Source organism: Diceros bicornis, chromosome 18 (assembly GCF_020826845.1).
Source record: "Diceros bicornis minor isolate mBicDic1 chromosome 18, mDicBic1.mat.cur, whole genome shotgun sequence".
NCBI classification, from domain to species: domain Eukaryota; kingdom Metazoa; phylum Chordata; class Mammalia; order Perissodactyla; family Rhinocerotidae; genus Diceros; species Diceros bicornis.
In genome coordinates, this window is record NC_080757.1 from 19,977,003 (window position 1) to 19,995,952 (window position 18,950).

The following is an 18,950-nucleotide window of genomic DNA, read 5'->3' on the forward strand; positions in this document are numbered from 1 at the left end:
CGCCCAACTGCAGGGAAGGGAGGGGTGCACTCGGGCGATGCATCAGCGTCAGGAGATATCCAGCCACGTGCGTGTTAAGGCAAAGGGACAGGGAAAAGAGAAAAAAGATTCCTACAAAATCTCGGTCTCTCACGGTCCCCAAAAGAAGGCCCTGGAACCCTGGTGAGATGGGCCCAGAGAGGCTGCCCAGCCTCTTGCTGGCTGTGTGTGGCCCTAGCCGGGGGTTCCCTGGCACAGGAAGAGCTGTGCCTCTGTCCTCCTGGGCCTGGAGCCCCAGGGGCCAGTGACAGGTGGGGCCTGACCCCGACTCCACAGGCTGAAGCTGGCAGCAGGCCTGTGGCTGGGCCTGGAGCAAACTGGAGCGTCCCAGCCACCCCCCTTCCCCTGGGCTGCCAACTGAAATACACCAAGGGCCAGGACCCACTGTGAGGAGCTGTCAGGGAGGCCAAGGCTGAGGATTGGTCCTGAAATGGACGAGTGGGCTTCGCTCTGCTCCATGGGGAGGCGGGACACCCCAGGCCTGGCCGAGAGGCGTGGGATCCAGCCCATACTGACCCCAGGGCAGCCGGGGCTGCGGTCGAGTCAGAGGTCAGCACGGGCTCAGGTGGGCTCCAGCACGCACTCTCCTGCGGGCCTCAGGGTCCTCATCCACACAGGGGATCACCTAATTCCAACCTCACGTGGTCTCGTTTCATGGAAAAGGGAACAAAAGCTCCCCTTTAAGTAGCTTGTCCAGATCACAGAGCAGGCAAGCCACAGAGCCCCGGATTCCCTCTTTCAGGCCTCGGGGCTTCCCCCAGCTCCCTGTGCTGCCTACCATGCTTCCTGGGAGCTCAGAAGCCCTGAGGGAGTGAATTATGCCCAGGAGGAGCCACCCCATGCACACGAGCGCAGTGTGATTACATCAAGAACCCAGGCTTCATGTCAGACTTGGATTGGATCCTGGCTCTGCCACTTACATGCTATACAGCTCGGGACAAGCCAATTCCTCGCTCCGAACCTCAGCTTCCCCATCTGTAAAATGGGTGCAGTAACAGCATCTCCCTCAGAGTTTTACCAAGTTTAAATACAGTAAGGTACTTGAGCTCAGCAGTGTCTGGCTCCCAGCAAGTGCTCTACATGGTGGCAGTGTATGACCTGGAGCCTGCCGGCGTGTGCTGAGAAGGGGCATCCGACCCTATCCCTGCGGGCCCAAAAAAGCCCCGAGGTGTGGTACCTGGGAAGTTGAACCTGCTGTCCCGCTGGCCGGGCGAGGGGTTGGGGGGTGTAGTGGCACTCGATGGGTTGGATGACGTCGGGAAGGGCGCCGGCGAGGAGGGCGTGGAGGACGTGGTGGAGGACGGGTTGCTGCTGGAGTCCAGGTGGTTCATGGCTGGAGAGTGCTCCTGCAGGACCAGAGACGTGGGAGGTGGGCAGAGACGGTCACTGCCTGCCCAGCCTGCCTCCCTCCCCCCATGCCGAGATCCCCTCTTCCCCGTCTAAAGATGAGCAGGTCAGCCCAGGGCATCCTGATACTTGACCAGTCTAATATTCGAGGGAAGGAGGGCACAGAGAGACCCTCACCTCAACACCCATCCCCTAGAGGATGCCTGCTCCTCTTTCTTATTTCAGCTCAAAGATACTTTTCTCCCAGGAGCCTTTCCTGAGCCCTGGCTGGGAGCATGCTCCTCCTTTTTATCCTCCCACAGCTCCCAGCATTTTCATCAGGGCACCTGAACTACGGTTTGAGGTTTGTCAACTGCGAGCATCTTGGGCGGTTTTCTGAAGACTGTCTCTCCCACCACACGGTGTGCCCTGTGTGGGCAGGGACCACGGCTGCCCACACACACCCAGTGCCTGGCTCAGAGCCAGGCTCACGGCAGGGTCTTTTCATGAATTAAATTCAGCCTCTGACAAGTGTTTATTTTGTGTGTGGTACACAGCAGGTACCTAATAAATGCTCCCTCCACTCTTCTGCAGACCTGCTGGCAAGGACCACCCAGTGGTTGGGCCCTAGCAAGGCCAAAGGACCACCTGAGAGAGGCTACAGGGAACTGATTCCACGTGAGGTGGGACCCTGGACCTGACCCATGTTTCCCAGACCCACACACCGATCCTCAGGGAGTGGGGAGGAACGCCTTGGTCAGAAGAGTTGGCGCCAAGTTGGGTTCAATGCTAAGTTCAACCGGCTTCTCTTCCGCAGGCTCTAAGGGCCCTGGGGTGTGTGTGGACTCTGGAACCACCACAGCCGACACAGTGGCCTCCCTGTCCGAGGACAGCTAGTGCCTCCTGGTGCCAGGCTGAAGCGGGGGAGGGAGCTGGGCCCCCTGAGCCCTCACTGCCCCTGCTCACACTCCAAGGCCCCAGACCCTCCATCCCATTGCCTGGGCAGGGGGAGTGGCTGCGAGGCAGGCTGAATCCCAGCTCCTCCACTCAGCCCCTGCGTGACCTTGGACCAATCGCCCCACCTTTCTGAGCCACAGTGTGTCATCTATAAAGCAGGGTATCAGCTGCTGCCTCACAGGGCTGTGCATTTGCTCAACGTTCAATACAAACGTTTCCTCACTGCCTACCGTGTGCCAGGTGCCAAGGTAGGCATCAGGGGCCCGGCAGGAGCAAGATAGCATGGCCCTGCCCTCCTGAGCACACACGGGGGCATGGGGACAGACAGCAGACAGGCAGACAGATGACTGCACCCCGCGACGACCGGTCGTGAGACATACTGGGAAGGGAGTGGTGCAGCCAGGGGGCCCACCCCTCAGACATGTCCAGGCAAGGCCTCCCTGAGGGGGAGGGTGCTGTGAACGCCGGGAAGAGTGTTTCAGGCAGAAGGAAGAGGGGGCACAAGAGCCCCAAGGCAGGAACGGGCAGAGCCTGTCTGAGCAAGGAGTGGAGAGGATGGCTAGAGAAGAGGTCAGAGGGCCAGGCCGGCCCTCGTGAGATCAATGGGATAAACACACAGCCCTTAGCACAATGCCCGGCTCCTAGTGAGAACTGAGTACCTGTGAGCTCGTGTTATAATAACGACCATAAAGGGGGGATAGCAGAAGGATGATACTCGGTTGCCCCCTCAGGGAGATGAGAGACTGTCGGGCACCACCCAGAACTGTGCCGGTTAAGGGCCAAGCAGGAGGGGCTCGTGAGGAGGAGGGACCCTGAGTGGGTTGAAGAACTGACAGGAGGCTGAGGGGTGGGTGTCCAGGTGGGTAGAAATGCAGAAGCAAATGGCCAGGGCATGGATGGACAGGAGGCGAGCGAGGGGTGTGCGAGAATAGTGTAAGGATGGGGATGCGCTTAGTGTAGCCGGAGAGGAGACGGCAGCCACAGAAACAATGTTGGCAAGGTGGGGAGTGGCAGCCTGGGCGGGCCTGGCGTCCCACCAAGGAATTGCACCTGTCTGTGATAGGCAGGAAACAAACACAATTGACCGATGGTACTGCTCCTGATGAGCAAGTTCACGAACATTATCTTGTTATCCTTACAACACCCTGTGAATGAAGCACTATTATCCCCACTTTACAGACAGGAAACAGGCTCAGGGAGGTCAAGGCACAGAAGCAACAAAGGGCAACAGCTGGAACTCAAACCCAGGGCCGTGGATCGTGTCATCCTTCCACTCCATCTCTCCATTCCTGGCGGGAATGCCGCCATCGGGGGAAAATGCGATGACAGGCAGAGAGAGGCAGAAGAGAAGACACAAGTGGGCTCCTAAGAGATATGAGGTCCGGAGCGGTCAGCGTCCCTTGTTTGACAATAAGAGGAGGCCCTGGACCCTCCCGGAGCAGCCCCCCAAGCTGCATCTTCAGGGTCCCCAGTGTCAACTGGACATGTCATTTGCCTCTTCTCTCTGCCCAAACCTCCATCCAGGCTGGATCAAGCCACTGAAGGCCAGCCATGGCCACGGAGCAGCCGTCACATGCCCCCTCAGTAGGGAGGCAAGTACGCTACACCCTGGTCTGGGGCTGGGACACAACACACTTGGAAACACCCAAAGCAGCCTGGGTGTGGGGGCGGGGCGAGGCCACTTGCTGTGTGGTCACCAGGACAGGGGCCACTGTCAGAAGCCAGGAGCACAGGTGCCTTGCAGACACCACACACACCTGTGCACGGGGGCCCGTGACAGGTCTGCGGACCCTCCTGGGGGACACAGGCCTTCGAGAATCTGTCTAGCTGCAGAGGACGCCTGTCTGAACTAGCAGAGAAGCCTGACCCCAGGCTACGTAAAGAAATGAGCTTCCGTGTAGTACATTTGAAGGTGCATTTGCTGCACTGTGACTGAGGCCCGGGCTCCAGGGCTGGGCTTGCCTCTCGCTCCTGGGGGACCCCATGCTCAGTTTCCTCATCCATAAAATGGAGGTAATATCGATATGTGCCTCTCAGAACTATTGTGAGGGTCAAATGAAGTACCAATGGACAAGTTCCTGACTCACAGTAAGTGAAGTATTAGCTCAAAATAGGGGAGGGGGGTCCCCGGCAAGCAACTACGATCTGGACATAAATGTGAAGTCTGCTCAATGGCTACAGACAGACTCCCTGAAGGCCACCCTCTGGCCACGGATCGCGGATCATGTGTCAAGCCTCCCCGCTGCACCTCCACATTAGGGGTGCTTTACAGAAAGAATTCTGGAGGGTGTTCTCCTGGGAGAAGCAGCAGACCCCCAGGCCGTCCCTCAGCGTACCTTCTTTGTCAGCGCTTTGGGGAGGGTTCCGAAATGGGGTTCGGCGGCTCTGTCCACCGGGTTGTTGATGTCCGAGGGGACAGATTCTGTCCTCCGAAGCTTAGGTACTGTTCAAAAAGGGGGGGGGACCATCAGCAGGGAAGAGATCAAGCTCAAGAAAGATTCACCCAGACTCAGAAGGCGGAGGAGAGAGGGCCGAACACTCACGTGGCAGGAAGGATATTCTACAGGCGGGGGCTTCTTTTGTACACTTGTTATGACACTTCAACCTGGAAGAGAAGGCAGGGTCAGTGCCGGGAGGGCCACGCGGGCTCCCAGGGCCCCCGAGGGGCTCAAGCATCGGCTGGCAGCGTGGGCAACACTCACCCATGACTGCCTCCATTTCCACAAGTTTCTCAACAAACGTTAGTGCAAAAGTGTAGACCATCCTGACGTTAACAGCACTAGCGGCTACCGTATATTGACCACTACCACATTCCCACTGCTGTCCTCCCCATCTTCACAGCAAAGCGGGGTTGACTGTACCCATTTTAACTTGACGCGTACAGGTCCCACTGCTGTCCACCCCATCTTCACAGCAAAGTGGGGTTGACTGTACCCATTTTAACTTGACACGTACGGGTCCCACTGCTGTCCACCCCATCTTCACAGCAAAGTGGGGTTGACTATACCCATTTTAACTTGACACGTACGGGTCCCACTGCTGTCCACCCCATCTTCACAGCAAAGCGGGGTTGACTGTACCCATTTTAACTTGACGCGTACGGGTTACGCATCTATGTCTCTTTTCTAAAGAAAAGGAGACACTCCCCCCACGTTCAGAACACTCAAGACAAATCTGAACTTACATAAAAGGTGAACTGGAAGGAGAATGTTTGCATTACCAGAGCATTGCAGAGATGTGAGGGGCAGCCCCTCCCGCTACGTCCCAGCATGGGGCCAGGGGGTCTGAGGGTCAGAGTGGCCGGCAGTGGAAGGGGCTGAGTTCTCGGGTTGGTCCTGCCTGCTGCATCACGTCTTGGGGGTCCCATCCATCAAATGGGCTGACAGTGGGGCCCTACCACCCTCACACTGCCATTGCAGGAGAGCACGAGGCTCAAGGTCACCCTGTGCTCTCCGCATGAATGGCATTACTTGACAGGGATCCCGAGGTCCCCAATTTAAAGCCAAATGGCAGGCGCCACAGTGGACCTAGACTGGGGAGAAAGCTCTGGCATCTCCTCGGTGGTCGGGAGAGTCATCAGGAAAACACCATTTATCCAACTGACACACGAAAGACCTATCACCTGTGGTGTGTGGGAGGCCAAAGGCTTTTATTACACACACTAGCTCAGATTCTTGGAGCAATCCTGATGGACAAAGAGAGCTAGAATCATCTTCCCAGATGTACAAATGACAAAAATGGGGCCCAGAGAGGGCAAGTACCTTGCCCCAGGTCACACAGCAATGCGGGGGTAAAGTGGGCAGGGAGCAGAGACTCCAGGTTCACCCTCTGTAAGACGAGGGCAGCCAGACAGCAGGGGACGGACTCTGATCATTCCTCACTGTTCCCTATCCTTGCCATTCTTTCCCACCAGAAACCACAATGGTAGGAAAAAACAAAACTGGATTGTAGAGAATTGACATTCTCCTCCATTCTCCTCTTTTGTAAGTACCATGAACCATCTCTCTGTTCTTACCAATGCCTATCTCCATTTCCCAGCCCTTGTGTGCTAAAATGTAAGGCTCAACTTCAGAACTCCTTATAGTTTCCAGAATAGTCCTCCCATTCCTCTCTGCCTTTGTACAAGATATTCCTTGGGTCTGGAATTCTCTTTCCTCCTTGGTCCACCTGGCAAACTTCTATTCATCCTTCAAACCCCACCTCAAATATTCCCTTCTTCTGGGAGTGCCTTGCTTGATGCTTCCTTAATCTCCCTAGAGATGGCTGATCCTTCTCTGGTGTGCTGAATGGGATTACGAACAGCAGGTTTAGGGGAAATCCTTTGCACTCTGACTTGACCAAGGCCAAGAATCAAGCAGCAGGACTATTATTAAACTAAAAATATTGAGATTGCTCCCCTCCCCCAACACTCCCACCCTCTCCCATCACCTGCAGTGCTTGCACTTCACTCCAAACATCATGCTCTTCTGGCACACATGGCAGACCTGTGACAGCCAGGACTTGGTGGAGAACCTGCAGGGGGTGGACACACAAGATGCTCACATGGGCGGGAGAGCAGAGCCTCAGGGGTCCCCACACAGCCCCAGGGAAACCAGGAGACTTGGTTCCAACCCAGAGCTGCAGGCGCCCTCTCCCAGGGAGGGCAGGGACACTGGGGGCCACTGCTTCCCCCCAGGCATTCAGATTTCCCAGCCACAAAGGCATCACTGTCAAAATCCCAAAGCTGGTGTGGTCACTGATGTCAGCTCTCCGGCAGGCACCCTGGCAATAGCAATCAAAATGACACGCGTGCATAGCGAGCAATTCTAGTCTTAGGAGTTCACCCAGCAGATACTCCCATGGGTGTCAAACGATGTATGGACAAGGTTATCCCCACAGCATTTCTGTAAAGGCCTAGAAACAACCCACACTGGTCAGGAGTGCAGGTGACTGACTACATGAAGTACGGTCCAGCCACACAACTGAACACTGTGCAGCCAGGAAACAAAATAAGGAAGCTCTCTGGGCAAGTATGGAACGAACTCCAAATGACACCATCTGTGACAACAGTGAGGGCCAATACTATATGACTGCATTTACATGAAGTTCAAGTACAGGAAGATCTAACCTAGGGCGACAGAGTGGACAGCACCCTCTGGGTGGCAGCACTGTCGACTGGGCAGGGCCAATAATCACTTTCCACGGTGCTGGAAAGCTCTGACTCTTCATCTGGGGGGTACACATGGGCGTCTACATATGTAAAACTTCATCTGTGCACTTAGCTCTGTATAAATTACGTCCCAATTTAAAAAAGGAAACAAAGTATAGAATAATGTGTATAATATATGCAGTATTTGTGTGGAAATAAAAAAAGAGGTGGAGGAATATACATATATATTTGCTTATATAAAAATATCTCCAGAGGGAGACGCAAGAAACTGCTAAGATTTGCCTACGGGGGACCTGGGGGGCTGGGGCAGGAGTGGGAGGGGACTTTTCTTTATATATACCTTTTTACCTCTTGAATTTTGAATGTATTTCAAACCAAACTAAATCAAAATTTAAAAAAATAAAAGAACACAAAAGAGAGATTGGAAGGAAGGATGGGGTTGAGTGGGTGGTATCTTCTAGGGAAAAAGCCCAAGGCCAGTCCACAGGGCGGGTGGGGGTCCTGAGGGCAGAAAGAACGCACATTTTTGGAGGAATCGATTTTTAGTGTGTGTGCGAGGAAGATCAGCTCTGAGCTAATGTCCGCTGCCAATCCTCCTCTTTTTGCTGAGGAAGACTGGCCCTGGACTAACATCTGTGCCCATCTTCCTCCACTTTATATGGGACGCTGCCACAGCATGGCTTTACAAGCAGTGCGTCGGTGCGCGCCCGGGATCTGAACCTGCAAACCCCAGGCCGCCGCAGCGGAGCACGCGCAACTGACCGCTTGTGCCACCAAGCCGGCCCAGAGGAATAGATTTCTTAAAGCATAGTATATCATAGTACCAATGGAACAAACCACAATAGTATTTGAGGAGCAGTTTGTAATGCATCCATAAGCATTAGCTCACTCGATTCTTAAACCCCCGGGGAGTTAGGCAGGTCCAGGATTCTCAGTACATAGGCGAGGAAACCAGCTCAGAGAGGTCAGGTGACTTTCTGGAGGTCACATAGTTGGGATGCTGTGCAGCGGAGCGGACCCCAGGTCTCTGCATTCAGAGCTGCACGGCTTCTCTGTAAGAGGGACACAGAGGCAGAGCGCAAGGGAGAATGCGGCTTTGGGTCAGATGGCTCTGGGTCTGAACCCCACTGACTACTGGCTGTGGGGTGCCCGGGAGCCTCTGCACATGGGGCCAGCGCTCCCACCTCACAGCGACTGGGGGAGGATCACACGTGTGCCATGCGAATGTGTAACACCCGGAATGTGGAGGAGGCGTGTGAACACTACTGTCTCCACCCAGCCATGGCGGGGGCTTCCAGGGGCTAGGACAAGGTGTCTGCCTCCTTGGAGCACCTTTTAAGGAGCCCCAACCCTGCCTCCATGGGACCCACGCTCCCCCACCCCCCAGGCTTTAATCTCCTCTCGTGTCAACACTGGGAGAAGGGGAGCAGCTCAGTGGCATCTGAGATGACATCTGCAAGGAGAGCCTGGAAACAGGTCGAGAGGACAGTCAGGTCTGGGCCTGAGCAGGGGCAGGCACTGCGAGGCTGGTGGGGTGAGGGGTGGAGGAAGCCTTCCAGACCAGGGAAGGGTCATGGGACAGTTTCTTCCCCTATGACTAGACTAAAAACCTGTAGACCTTCTTTTGAGAGGGGCCCAGATCATGGGCTTAAAAACCAAGAGGTGTGCCTGTGACATCACCTACCCAAGCCCAGAACTTGGGTGGGCGGGGCAGCCTGGCAAAGCGCCGGGAACCAGCTGCCACAGGTGGAGGGAAGCCGCAGTCTGCGAAACACCTGGGGGCAAACTCCCACGGCCTCTGTGAAACCAGGTGCAGCCAGAGACAGGAACAAAACGGAGCAACCTGATCCCAGCGTCCCTCTCCCTCGGATAACCGCGGCCTCAGGCGACAGCCAGAGGTGAAACAGCAAGCCCCACCCCCCACCACTGCCGGACACGTGAGGCTCAGACGTGACCCCGTTTTATCCTCGTGACTGGGCTGGAAGTCTCATTTGCAGAGGGAGAAACTGAGGCTTGCGGAGGGTACTGCCCACAGGCATGCAGCTCATGGGGGAGAAGGGGGGTTCTTGACTTTCTGAGAGGTCCAGCTCTCTCACCACCCTGGGAAGGTCACACTTGGCACTTGGGTATGACCGAGACCTTCACTCAAAGGGCCTCACCTGGTCATCTGTGGTGCCCTGGACTCTCCTCCCTGGGGCTCTGGGGTACAGGCACCCCAGCCCTGACAAGGCTCCGAGCAGGGGTGCCCGGGCACCAACAGGCCAGGCTCAAGCACTGTCTTACTGGCAGCATGACCTCAGGCAAATTACCCAACCCCTCGGGTCTGGAGCACAGCTCACACTCCCCAGAAATGAAGAGCCCCAGCAAGTCACAAAGCTCTTGACAAGCATTCCATGTTGTGTTCACAGCAGCCTTCGACAGGGGCGGCCAGAGCACAGGCATCCCAAGGTGTCGTGCTGGTCGTCTGGGGTGACAAGACGCCACCCAGAGCCGTGGTTAGCATTACACACCGGCCTCATGAGGTCCCAAATCAGCCCTCTCCAACACACATGAGCACCAGAGTCACTGGAAGTTGTCGGAAATACAGACCTCCAGGCAGGGAACCTTAGGGATGGGCCTGGGGATCTGGATTTTCAACAAGTTCTGTGGGGCTCTGATGTGTGACCAATTTTAGGAAGCTCTCGGCTCCTCCCTAAGACTGTGACCCTATTTCTCCAGGGACCTGTGTCCTGGGAGGGGAAGGGAGCGTTTTCTCTCAGCAGAATGAGGAAGAGACCCAAGGAGGGGCAAGGGAGGGCCCGGCAAGTCCATATGGCTGCGGTGACAGGCAGGGGCTCCAGCACAGGTGATGGACAGACAGACCAGAGGCAAAGAGGCCTGAGAAACAGGGACTGGGACAGATTCCCGGTGTGATGAAGAGCGACCCCTCAGTGGGGGCTGCGGCACGTGCAGGTCCCAGCCCAGCTCTGTGCCCCCTCCCCGCCCCAGCCCAGCTGGGCCTACCTGTGAGTCACCGGCAGCCCGATGTCCCTTCGTACCATCTGTGGGGATCCACCATGCGGGAGATCTGCAGGGAAAGAGGCCAGGTGGGGCAGGCTGCGGAAGCCCTGCGGGGGACGGTTCGTGCCTATGACCTATTTCAGAGATCACAGGCTAGATGGGCGCAGAGGCTTATCGCAAGGCAGAGAAACGTCCCTGAACCTGATCTACTAAAAGAGGGACAGGCCAGGTGAGACCAAGGGGGCAGCGTGGTTACCCTCACACTTGGCCTGCTTCTCTAACGAATGGTACGGCCTGGCCTCTGTGGACAGTTCAGTTGGCGTCCCTGTGTGGTTTCTAGCTTCGGCAGAAGGCAGGCTTGAGAGGCGGAAGGCAAAGCAGAGGTGAGGGTAGACATCTCCACAGCCTCCACCTTTTGCACCCCTCATGGACGCACCCACAGGGCACCAGTTTGCAAGGGCTTAATTTTGGTCACTTCATGTTAAGTGAGTAGAAGCAGTCTGACCCTTGGTGGATTTGGGTTTGAGGCTGGTCAGCCATGTAGCACATTCAGTACCTTTCCAGCCAGAAGCACCTTGAGAATTCTGCTCTGAGAGCCACCACTGCCAGATCTGGGCAGGTAGAGCGAATATAAGGTGAAGCTTCACCACGCTCCCGCGTGGCCCAGCCCCAGCTGGCACTCAGTCTGGGCCTTTGGGAAAGTCTCCAGCCACGAGTTTTGAGATGCCCCTTCTGCCTGCCCTCTCCTAATCCTGGCTTCCCCATAAGAAGAGGCATCCGCAGTGTTTATGGCATTACAGGTCAGGCAGTGGGGGAGCAGCTGGAAGCGACCCCTCCATCCAGGGCAGCTCTCATGTCCAAGTCCCTCCTCCCCCTCCTCCCACCCCCTCTGCCCGTACTGAGCACTGCCCATCTCCCCCGGAGCAAGGGTTCTCAGCTGCGCCCATGGACGGGCTTCAGGGGGTATGGGAACCCTCTGGATTGGTAAGCAGAATGTTGTGGGCTTTTCCCTAGAAGAAGGGTTTAGACTTTTATCCAATTGTCAAAGAGACCTATGACCCAGAAAGGTCAGAAACACAGTGCTCAGGGGATCTGTGGCCATCTAGTGTCCTCTGCGTCAGCAGGTCCCCCCCTCCCTCCCCTGAGAAAGGCTACTGTATCCCTCCCACCCTGTGCTGGCCTGGCACACAGCTGGTGCTCATTAAGTGCTGGTTCACTTAAGGCCAAGCACCACATTCCCAACCACCAGGAGAAGGGCACATGGGAGGCACTGACTCCTCCTCCCACACCAAGGGGAGGTGGCTCAGGACCAAAAGGCCCTTTGCTGCCCCGAGGATCAGGGACTTCACAATCATACCACCTGCAGCTCTCCCTCTCCAGCACATCGGCCATGGGGCTGACTCGCCCCAACTCTCTCTTGGGGCCCACCCCACTCAAGCCATCAAAGCACATGGGTCTAAAAGGGGTTAGACCGCCAGCCTAAAAGAAACAGACTGGGAAAATGAGATTTCAACCATCTCTGAACGCAACCTATGGTTGACTTGTAATGCCTGCCACAGGCATGGGATAGGAGGGAGGTGAGATGGTACATGTGCCAGGCAAAGACTGTCCCTGAAAGCAAGCTGGGGAAGCTGCCTCACTACTGTGGCTCCTGCTTTACTACAGCAACCGGGAGGATGACAGGGCCAGGCTGTCCTAGGGATGTGGATGCTGGATTGTCTAAGGCTCTGTGAAGGGCCCTGCGAGTTTCTGCCTGTGCCCTGAGGAGAGGCAAGAGCAGCCTGTCCCTTCCTCACCCTAGGCCTCCCCAGTGGCCCTGCAGCCAGCTCCATTTTGGCCCAGTCCCTGCCTACTATCCCCCTCCTCATCTCCAAGATGCTGCCAACAGCCCCATCACTGCGTAGCCAGCTCAGGATGGTACAAAAATAAACTGTTTTGCTCAGGCAAAAACCAGACATCTCTGCATGTCCACCAAGGCGGACTCCAGATGCATGGCTGTTGCCCTCTGCTTTGACTCAGGAGAGAGAGCCCCACAGCACAGCCATGTGCAAGAACCTGCTCCCAGCCCGGAGGTGGAGTGGGGGAAGGGGGTCAGGGGCTGCCTGAACATCCGCACCCTCCAATCTCTCAGGGCCTCATCCAGAGCCAAGCTGCATTCCTGCCTCCAGGGATGTCCCTCTCCTGAAGACAGATGTCAGCTGGGCTCTGTGGATGGCTAAGGTCCACCTGCACCAGAGAGATGGCGCCTCCCTCCCAGGAGCCCAGCAGGTGAACACTCCCTGCCACAGAGGTCACCTGCGGGGACAGCAAGGTATAGCCAGGGCCTACCATGGGGGCTGCCCGCAGACAGTGACACCGTGAAAGGTCTCTGCTTCAAAAAGAGCAGCCGCTGGCTAGGCTGAGGCACCTCATCATGCTAAGGCCACCTGTCCTAGAGCTGTGTCCTGCGGCGGTGCCCAGCACCTCTGCTTCTGGACTAGAGAGAGGCCGAGTGGACTAAGAGAGGGTCACAGAAATCCTCCACCGATGGGGACAGCAACACAAACATGACTCCCGGGTGGCAGAGGGGATGAAAACGAATCACTCTTACCAAACCTGGAGGAGACAAAAAAGAGAGAAAGAGGATTACGTCACCACGTTGGCTCACCATGTTCCCCAGAACATCATCCCTTGGGAGGGAGAAAGCAAGGTGCTCAGATGGGGGACTGTGAGCCTCTGGGGCATGGGGGCAGGCTGGCTGAGCGAGCCTCAATGGGAAGTGGCCTCCCTGGGCCCCCCAGCGGGCCCTGAGGCTACAACTGTGCTGTGCACTGTACTACATCCGCTTATCTAAGCCTCGCCAGCCACCCGCATGGTAATGAGAGTTCACGCCATTTCACAGCCGAGGACACAGAGGCTCACAGAGTCCCCAAGGTCACGTGCCTGTAAATGGGGGAGCCCTGCCCAGAGCCCTGCCAGGAGGGGTGCATCTGCCAGGGAGGAAGTGGCTGGGGCAGGAGGGCAGGGAGAACAGTTGTGAGAGCAGAAAGGTGGCCCCCAAGGAGGACCAGGTGGGGACACGAACTGAGCAACACCTCCCCAGGGGTGCCGCTGCCCCAGGGACCAAGAGAGCTGGGGAAAACCCTGGCCACTCGGTCTGCCCTCGGGGCTCACCAAGGGCAGCAGGGGGCTGATCGCCCACATCAGTGCTAGTTCCGGTGACTCTGTGGGGACCTGACTCGGAATCCCAGGGTCTGAGGCACAGCTCAGCAGCTGTGGGATCTGAAGAAGTGTGTCATCTGCCTGAGGCTCGTTCTCTATCCTGAGCCGGGAATGAGACCAGAACCCTCCTCACACTCTTTTCAGGAGAAAAGGAGAAACAGACACACCGGGTTTTGCCCACTGAGATGCCCTCTGATTGACCCATGTCCATGAATCCACGTGGTAGTTGTCACTGTGTCCTCTGGGAGAAGAGGACCCAGAGGGGAGGAAGGCTGCAGGCCCCAGCAGGATAGCCTGACTGGGAGTGGCAGGGTAGGTCACAGTGTGGATTTTTCTCCTTGGGTGACATACTCAAAACCATCAGAGATGTCCATGGTCCATCCCATAAGGGACCCGAAACAGTCTGCACTGGGACAAGGGGAACAAACCCACTCAAGACCAGAAAAGGGGTACCCATGTCAGGAGAGAAGCCAGGGGCCCCAACCCTCAGAGGCACAAGAAGGTAAGAGGCACTTAAAGAAAACTCCCTCCTCCCTTCTGCCCCGCCCACAGGGTATACTGACAAGGGCGATCTCTGTAACAGCAAAAATGACGATGACCTAAATGTCCATCAGCAGGGGAGGAGTTAAACTATACAATGGATGTGACCAAGTTAAAAAAAGATGAAGTAGTTTGAAAAACTATGGATATATACAAAACTGATTACCTGGTTGGCTCCTGCAAGGGGACCTGGGTGACTGAGGAAAAATGGTAGGGTGACTTTACACCACATACCCCCACAAAGATGAACCACATGAGCTACACAGCTTTTGCATTTGGACCATGTGACTGTTATTACCTATTTAAAATACATAGATAAAACACTTTTAAAAAATAAGAGTAAGGTATTTCAAGATGTACTGACATAAAGTTCTGTTCTCAGAGATATCAAGGTAAGATGAAAAAATAGGTTCTAGACCAGAGTACATGGTATTTGATAATCATGAGAGGTTTCAGCCAATTTTTCCAGTTCTCCACTTCTGGGCATGTGGGGGAATTACATTTCTTGGTTCCTTTGTTTGGGTAGGGCCACGAACTTTCAGGAAAGAGCATTTAACTGCTGGTGTGTAACATCTAAAATTCTTTTTTTCCTCTGCCATGGTGGAATGTTCCAGACAGTGTTCCAGATAGTGGGTGTTCCATCAGCCTAGGAGCTGGAACGAGGCTGACCCAGGATGGACAGGAAGCATGAGCAAGAAATAAATCTCCATTGTGCTAAGACCCAGAGATCTAGGGCTTATTTGTTACTGCAGCATAATCCAGTCTATCCTGACGGATACGTGGTATCATTTCACGTGTGTGTGTGTACGTGTGTGGGTGTGTGTGTGGGTGTGTCTGTATGTGTACAAAAAGAAATCTAGTAGGCTTCAGCCCAACTGTTAAGGTAGCCTGGGGAGTGGACTGAGAGAGGGGGGCACCTTAGTCAAAACTTTCAGTAGACAGCAAATTCACACCTGCCTGGCAGGAACACTCACCTCATTGGGGAGACCTCGTCAATGCGGTTCCCCAGCTGAGACTCATGGGACTTGCTCCGGGTCAGCGTGGGGAGGCTGGGCAGCAGCTGAAAGACCTTTCTGCTGGGTGGGGGCGGCGTCCTCGGTGGCTTCAGCTTGGTGTGCCGGCGAAGCTGGGGCGTGGTCGGCGGGGTGATGAAGCTATGCAGGGCACGGGGGGTCAGCCGGCCACTGGCATGCAGGGGCATGCAGGTGTCCGAAAGGCCCTCGCTAGGGCCAGGGGCTGGGGAGTCCGAGGTGGGCAGAGCTGACACGGAGACAGAGCGTGGGCCCTGGGCACTACTGCCCATTCTGCCCAACTGGGCACTTCCCAGGGGCCAAGGCAGGCTGGCTGGCGAGAGGGTGTCGATGAAAGGCCCTGAGCCACTTTCCCGCCGGGCATCCGACGAACTCCAGCCCGAGTCCTCTTTGTGCTCCCCTCCTGTGGGCCAACAAATCGAGTCACAGGTGGTTGGGGCTAGCAGGATTTATAGGTGCGGTGACCAGGGCCGAGAGGTTAAACACCTTGTCCAAGGTTGCACAGTTCCTTAGTGGAAGGCTTCAACTATCAGCCTTTACCTGGTTTATAAAGGCCTCTCGCGTAGACACACTATCTTCCATGTTATCCAGCTGACTGTAAGGGCACCAGCACAGATACTGCTGTCCCCCCTTTTACGGGGGGGAAATCAGGCCCGGACAGGGAATGGCTTGTGCAGGGCTCTTGCTGACAGGTCCGTGGGGAGCAAACCGGGAAACCCACCCCAAAAGTGTGTGACCTCAGAAGAAGGAAATGGTGACCAATCTTAAAGAGTTAGGAAAGGGAGGCCAGAGTGTGTGAAGGGATCACCCCACTTCAAGAAAATTCAGAAGTCAGGAAAAGCAGCTGCACCAACCTTCCGACAGCAAATTGCCCTGGGAATCTGCTAGAAAAGAGGCCCAGCTAGAAAGGGAACAACAGCCACTTCCTTCTGACAGGAGCCTGTGAGTGACTTTCGGCTGCCCTCACAGTGACCCTCTCTGCCTGAGGCCTCGAGACCCCTCGAGGTTCTGTGGGGTCCAACTCAACGGCACAGTCTGTCCATTCATTCAAGTGTATGCTGGATGCTGGAAGTCAAGATATAAAAAAGACACATCCACTGACAGACACTCAACCCACAGTGCTGTGTGCTGACACAGAGACGCACAGGGACTGAGGGAGGACAGAGGAGGAGGACTCTAAAAAGCCTGGGGGGTCAGGACTTCCCAGAGGAGGGGGCACCTGGGCTGAGCCAGCTAGGGAAGAAGTGGAGAAGGTGTATTGGGCAGAGGGAACGGCACACGCAAAGGGAGGGAACACATAGCACCTTCCAGCAACTACAAAGAGTTCCGTGTGCCTTGAGAGGTCAGGGCAAGCCAGGGAGAGGCAAGAGATGAAGTTGGAGGGTCAGCCCCTCTGGGGCCAGCTCAGGAGGTGCCTTGGATGTCTTGCTAAGGACTTCAGGTTTGACCTTATAGGACCCTTATGGGGAGAGACTGAAGGGGTGGGGACAGGGAGAAAGGACCCCATCTACAGAGACCCTGTCATGGGGAAGGAGAAGACACCTCCCTCCCAATATTTATCAATGATAGGAAATACAGGAAGGTAGATTTTGACTCAAGACAAAATGAACTTCCAACCTGGAATCCTTCTGCTTCGTGCTTTGTATCCTGTCTCCCTTAACCCTCCCAGCACAGCAAGATGGCTGAGATTCAGAGGCCACATACAGTGCCAAGGTCAGACAGCTAAGTAAGTGGCGGGATGGGAACTAAGCCCGCTATCTCAACCACAGCCCTGGGCCTCCTCCCACAAGGCTGTCAATTCTGAATAACCTACAACGGCACAGCCTTGGGAGGAATGAGCTCTCTGCCATCAGAGGTGGTCAAGTCTAGCCTACACAGCCACCTATGAGGGTGGTAGAGAGGGATCAGCCGTCACAATTCTTAGGGTTTCTTTGTACATTCTGTCCCCTCCTCAAATACCCTTCCTCCCACTTCATTGCATGGTGACTTTTATTCATAAATCAACTTGGCAGAATGGGTTACTCAGTCTGTTCCTTACACTTGCTCCTTTAGAACTGCAGCCACGACTTACACTTGAACTTATATACTGACCTATAGGAGGCACTAAACACTTTCTTGTTGAAAGAATGAAAAAAGGAGTTCCATGGATCTATGGGCAAGTCTGCCACCCATTTGCCACAAGCCCCAAATCCTTCAAATTGTCTGTTTAATCACCACTGCTTTGCGCCAGCTCAGGGAGGGCAAATGAGTCTTGCAATATCAACACCAGTCAACTGGCAGTGGCTGCTTGAGAATGATTCTGGAGTCACTCAGGAAGAGCTTGGGGATTGATTAGTGATGTCTGCTACCGATGAAGGACAGGAAGTATCAGCAGGCATGATCCCCCGCTGCTCACCAGCCACTGGCACAGAGAACCATTCTTCATCACCTTTCTTAAGACCAGAGACCACAAGGGAAATGATGTCAACATTTTCCATCACCTCACAGGCCTAACACTGAAAAGAGCCCCTAATGCGTGCCAGGCTCTGTCTAACCACTTGACCTTAACTCATTTAATCCTCACAATGACCCTATGGGTTATTACCCTCATTTTACTGACAAGGAAACTGAGGCACGGCAAGGTTAAGTAATTGGCCAAAGTCCCATGGGTTCTAAGTGGCTGAGCAGTCTGGTTCCATAGTCCGCCTTTATCACAACTAGACTGCTCTCCTCAAGCCCTGTCAGGCGCAGTGAAGATCTGACTGCATGACCTGAGAGATGGTGATTGCTGGTGCCCACCCGGTCCCCGGCAGGTGCTCCTGAAGTGTGGTCATTGCTGGGCAGACCCATTTGTCTGCCCGCGTCCTGGGCTAGGGGAAGACCCTCTTGGGGTTGTAGGGGCACCACAAGCTGAGCTCAAATGAGAGAGAAGGACCTAGAAAAGACCCTCTTCCCAGCGGCCTCCTCCAGGGCAGAGTGGAAAAAGCACCCTCTGAGGACAAATCCTGAGTTCAAAGCCCAGTTCTGCCGTGTGCCAGGTGTGGGACTCCAGACAACTCACCCAATGCCCCCGATGTTCAGATGCTTTAGCTACAAAAGGAGCTCACCACCACCTCTTAAAAGGATGTGGCCATATGTGTCAAGTGCCTGGCACACAGTAGCTGCTTAATAAATTAGCGATCTCCCGATCTTGGCATGCAGGACGGGCAGACAGCAGCCTTCCTAATACAAATGGGTCCCCACCACTCAACAGCTGGCTCCTCCCCAGTTCTCTAGAATCCAGACATAAAGAGGGAGGGCTAACAAGTTACCCCAGGATCCCAGATTGGGTGGCAAGCACTTTTAAACTTCTGCAACGTGGGAACAAGCCAACCACCATCAAAGACCAAGGCTCAAATCTCGGCCCTGCCCTGGACTGCCGTGTGTCCTTGGCTAACCTTCTTCCCCTCTCTGGGCTCAGTCTCCTGTGTAAAACGTGGGGTTGGGAATGCCACCCACATCTCTGTCATGTTTACTCCCTCACACTTGCCTGGGGTGTGGAGGTTTTCTGAACTGAGTGAAGCTTTCTACACTGGGCTCTATGTTCAGAGGAGAACTTGGTACAATGGGGCCAGACAAGAAATTAAACCCAATCCTCTCTGGGAAAAAAATCAAGCAGAATATAAACCTCAGTGCCTTTTTTAAGCCTCAGGCAGCTGGAGATAAGACAGGTGGCTCAGATAATTAAA

At 55.1% G+C, this 18,950-nt stretch overlaps 1 protein-coding gene across 1 annotated transcript in view; it reads right to left on the reverse strand.

The window, feature by feature from the left end:
- Positions 1-18,950, reverse strand: part of KSR1 (kinase suppressor of ras 1) — a 149,282-nt gene that overhangs the window by 24,072 nt on the left and 106,260 nt on the right. The window contains exons 4-10 of the mRNA XM_058560305.1: positions 15,187-15,646; positions 13,062-13,066; positions 10,475-10,538; positions 6,751-6,834; positions 4,866-4,927; positions 4,659-4,765; positions 1,217-1,385 (exon numbers count right to left, since the gene is read on the reverse strand). Coding sequence (XP_058416288.1) covers positions 1,217-1,385; positions 4,659-4,765; positions 4,866-4,927; positions 6,751-6,834; positions 10,475-10,538; positions 13,062-13,066; positions 15,187-15,646 — 951 coding nt within the window. The remainder of the gene's footprint in view (positions 1-1,216; positions 1,386-4,658; positions 4,766-4,865; positions 4,928-6,750; positions 6,835-10,474; positions 10,539-13,061; positions 13,067-15,186; positions 15,647-18,950) is intronic.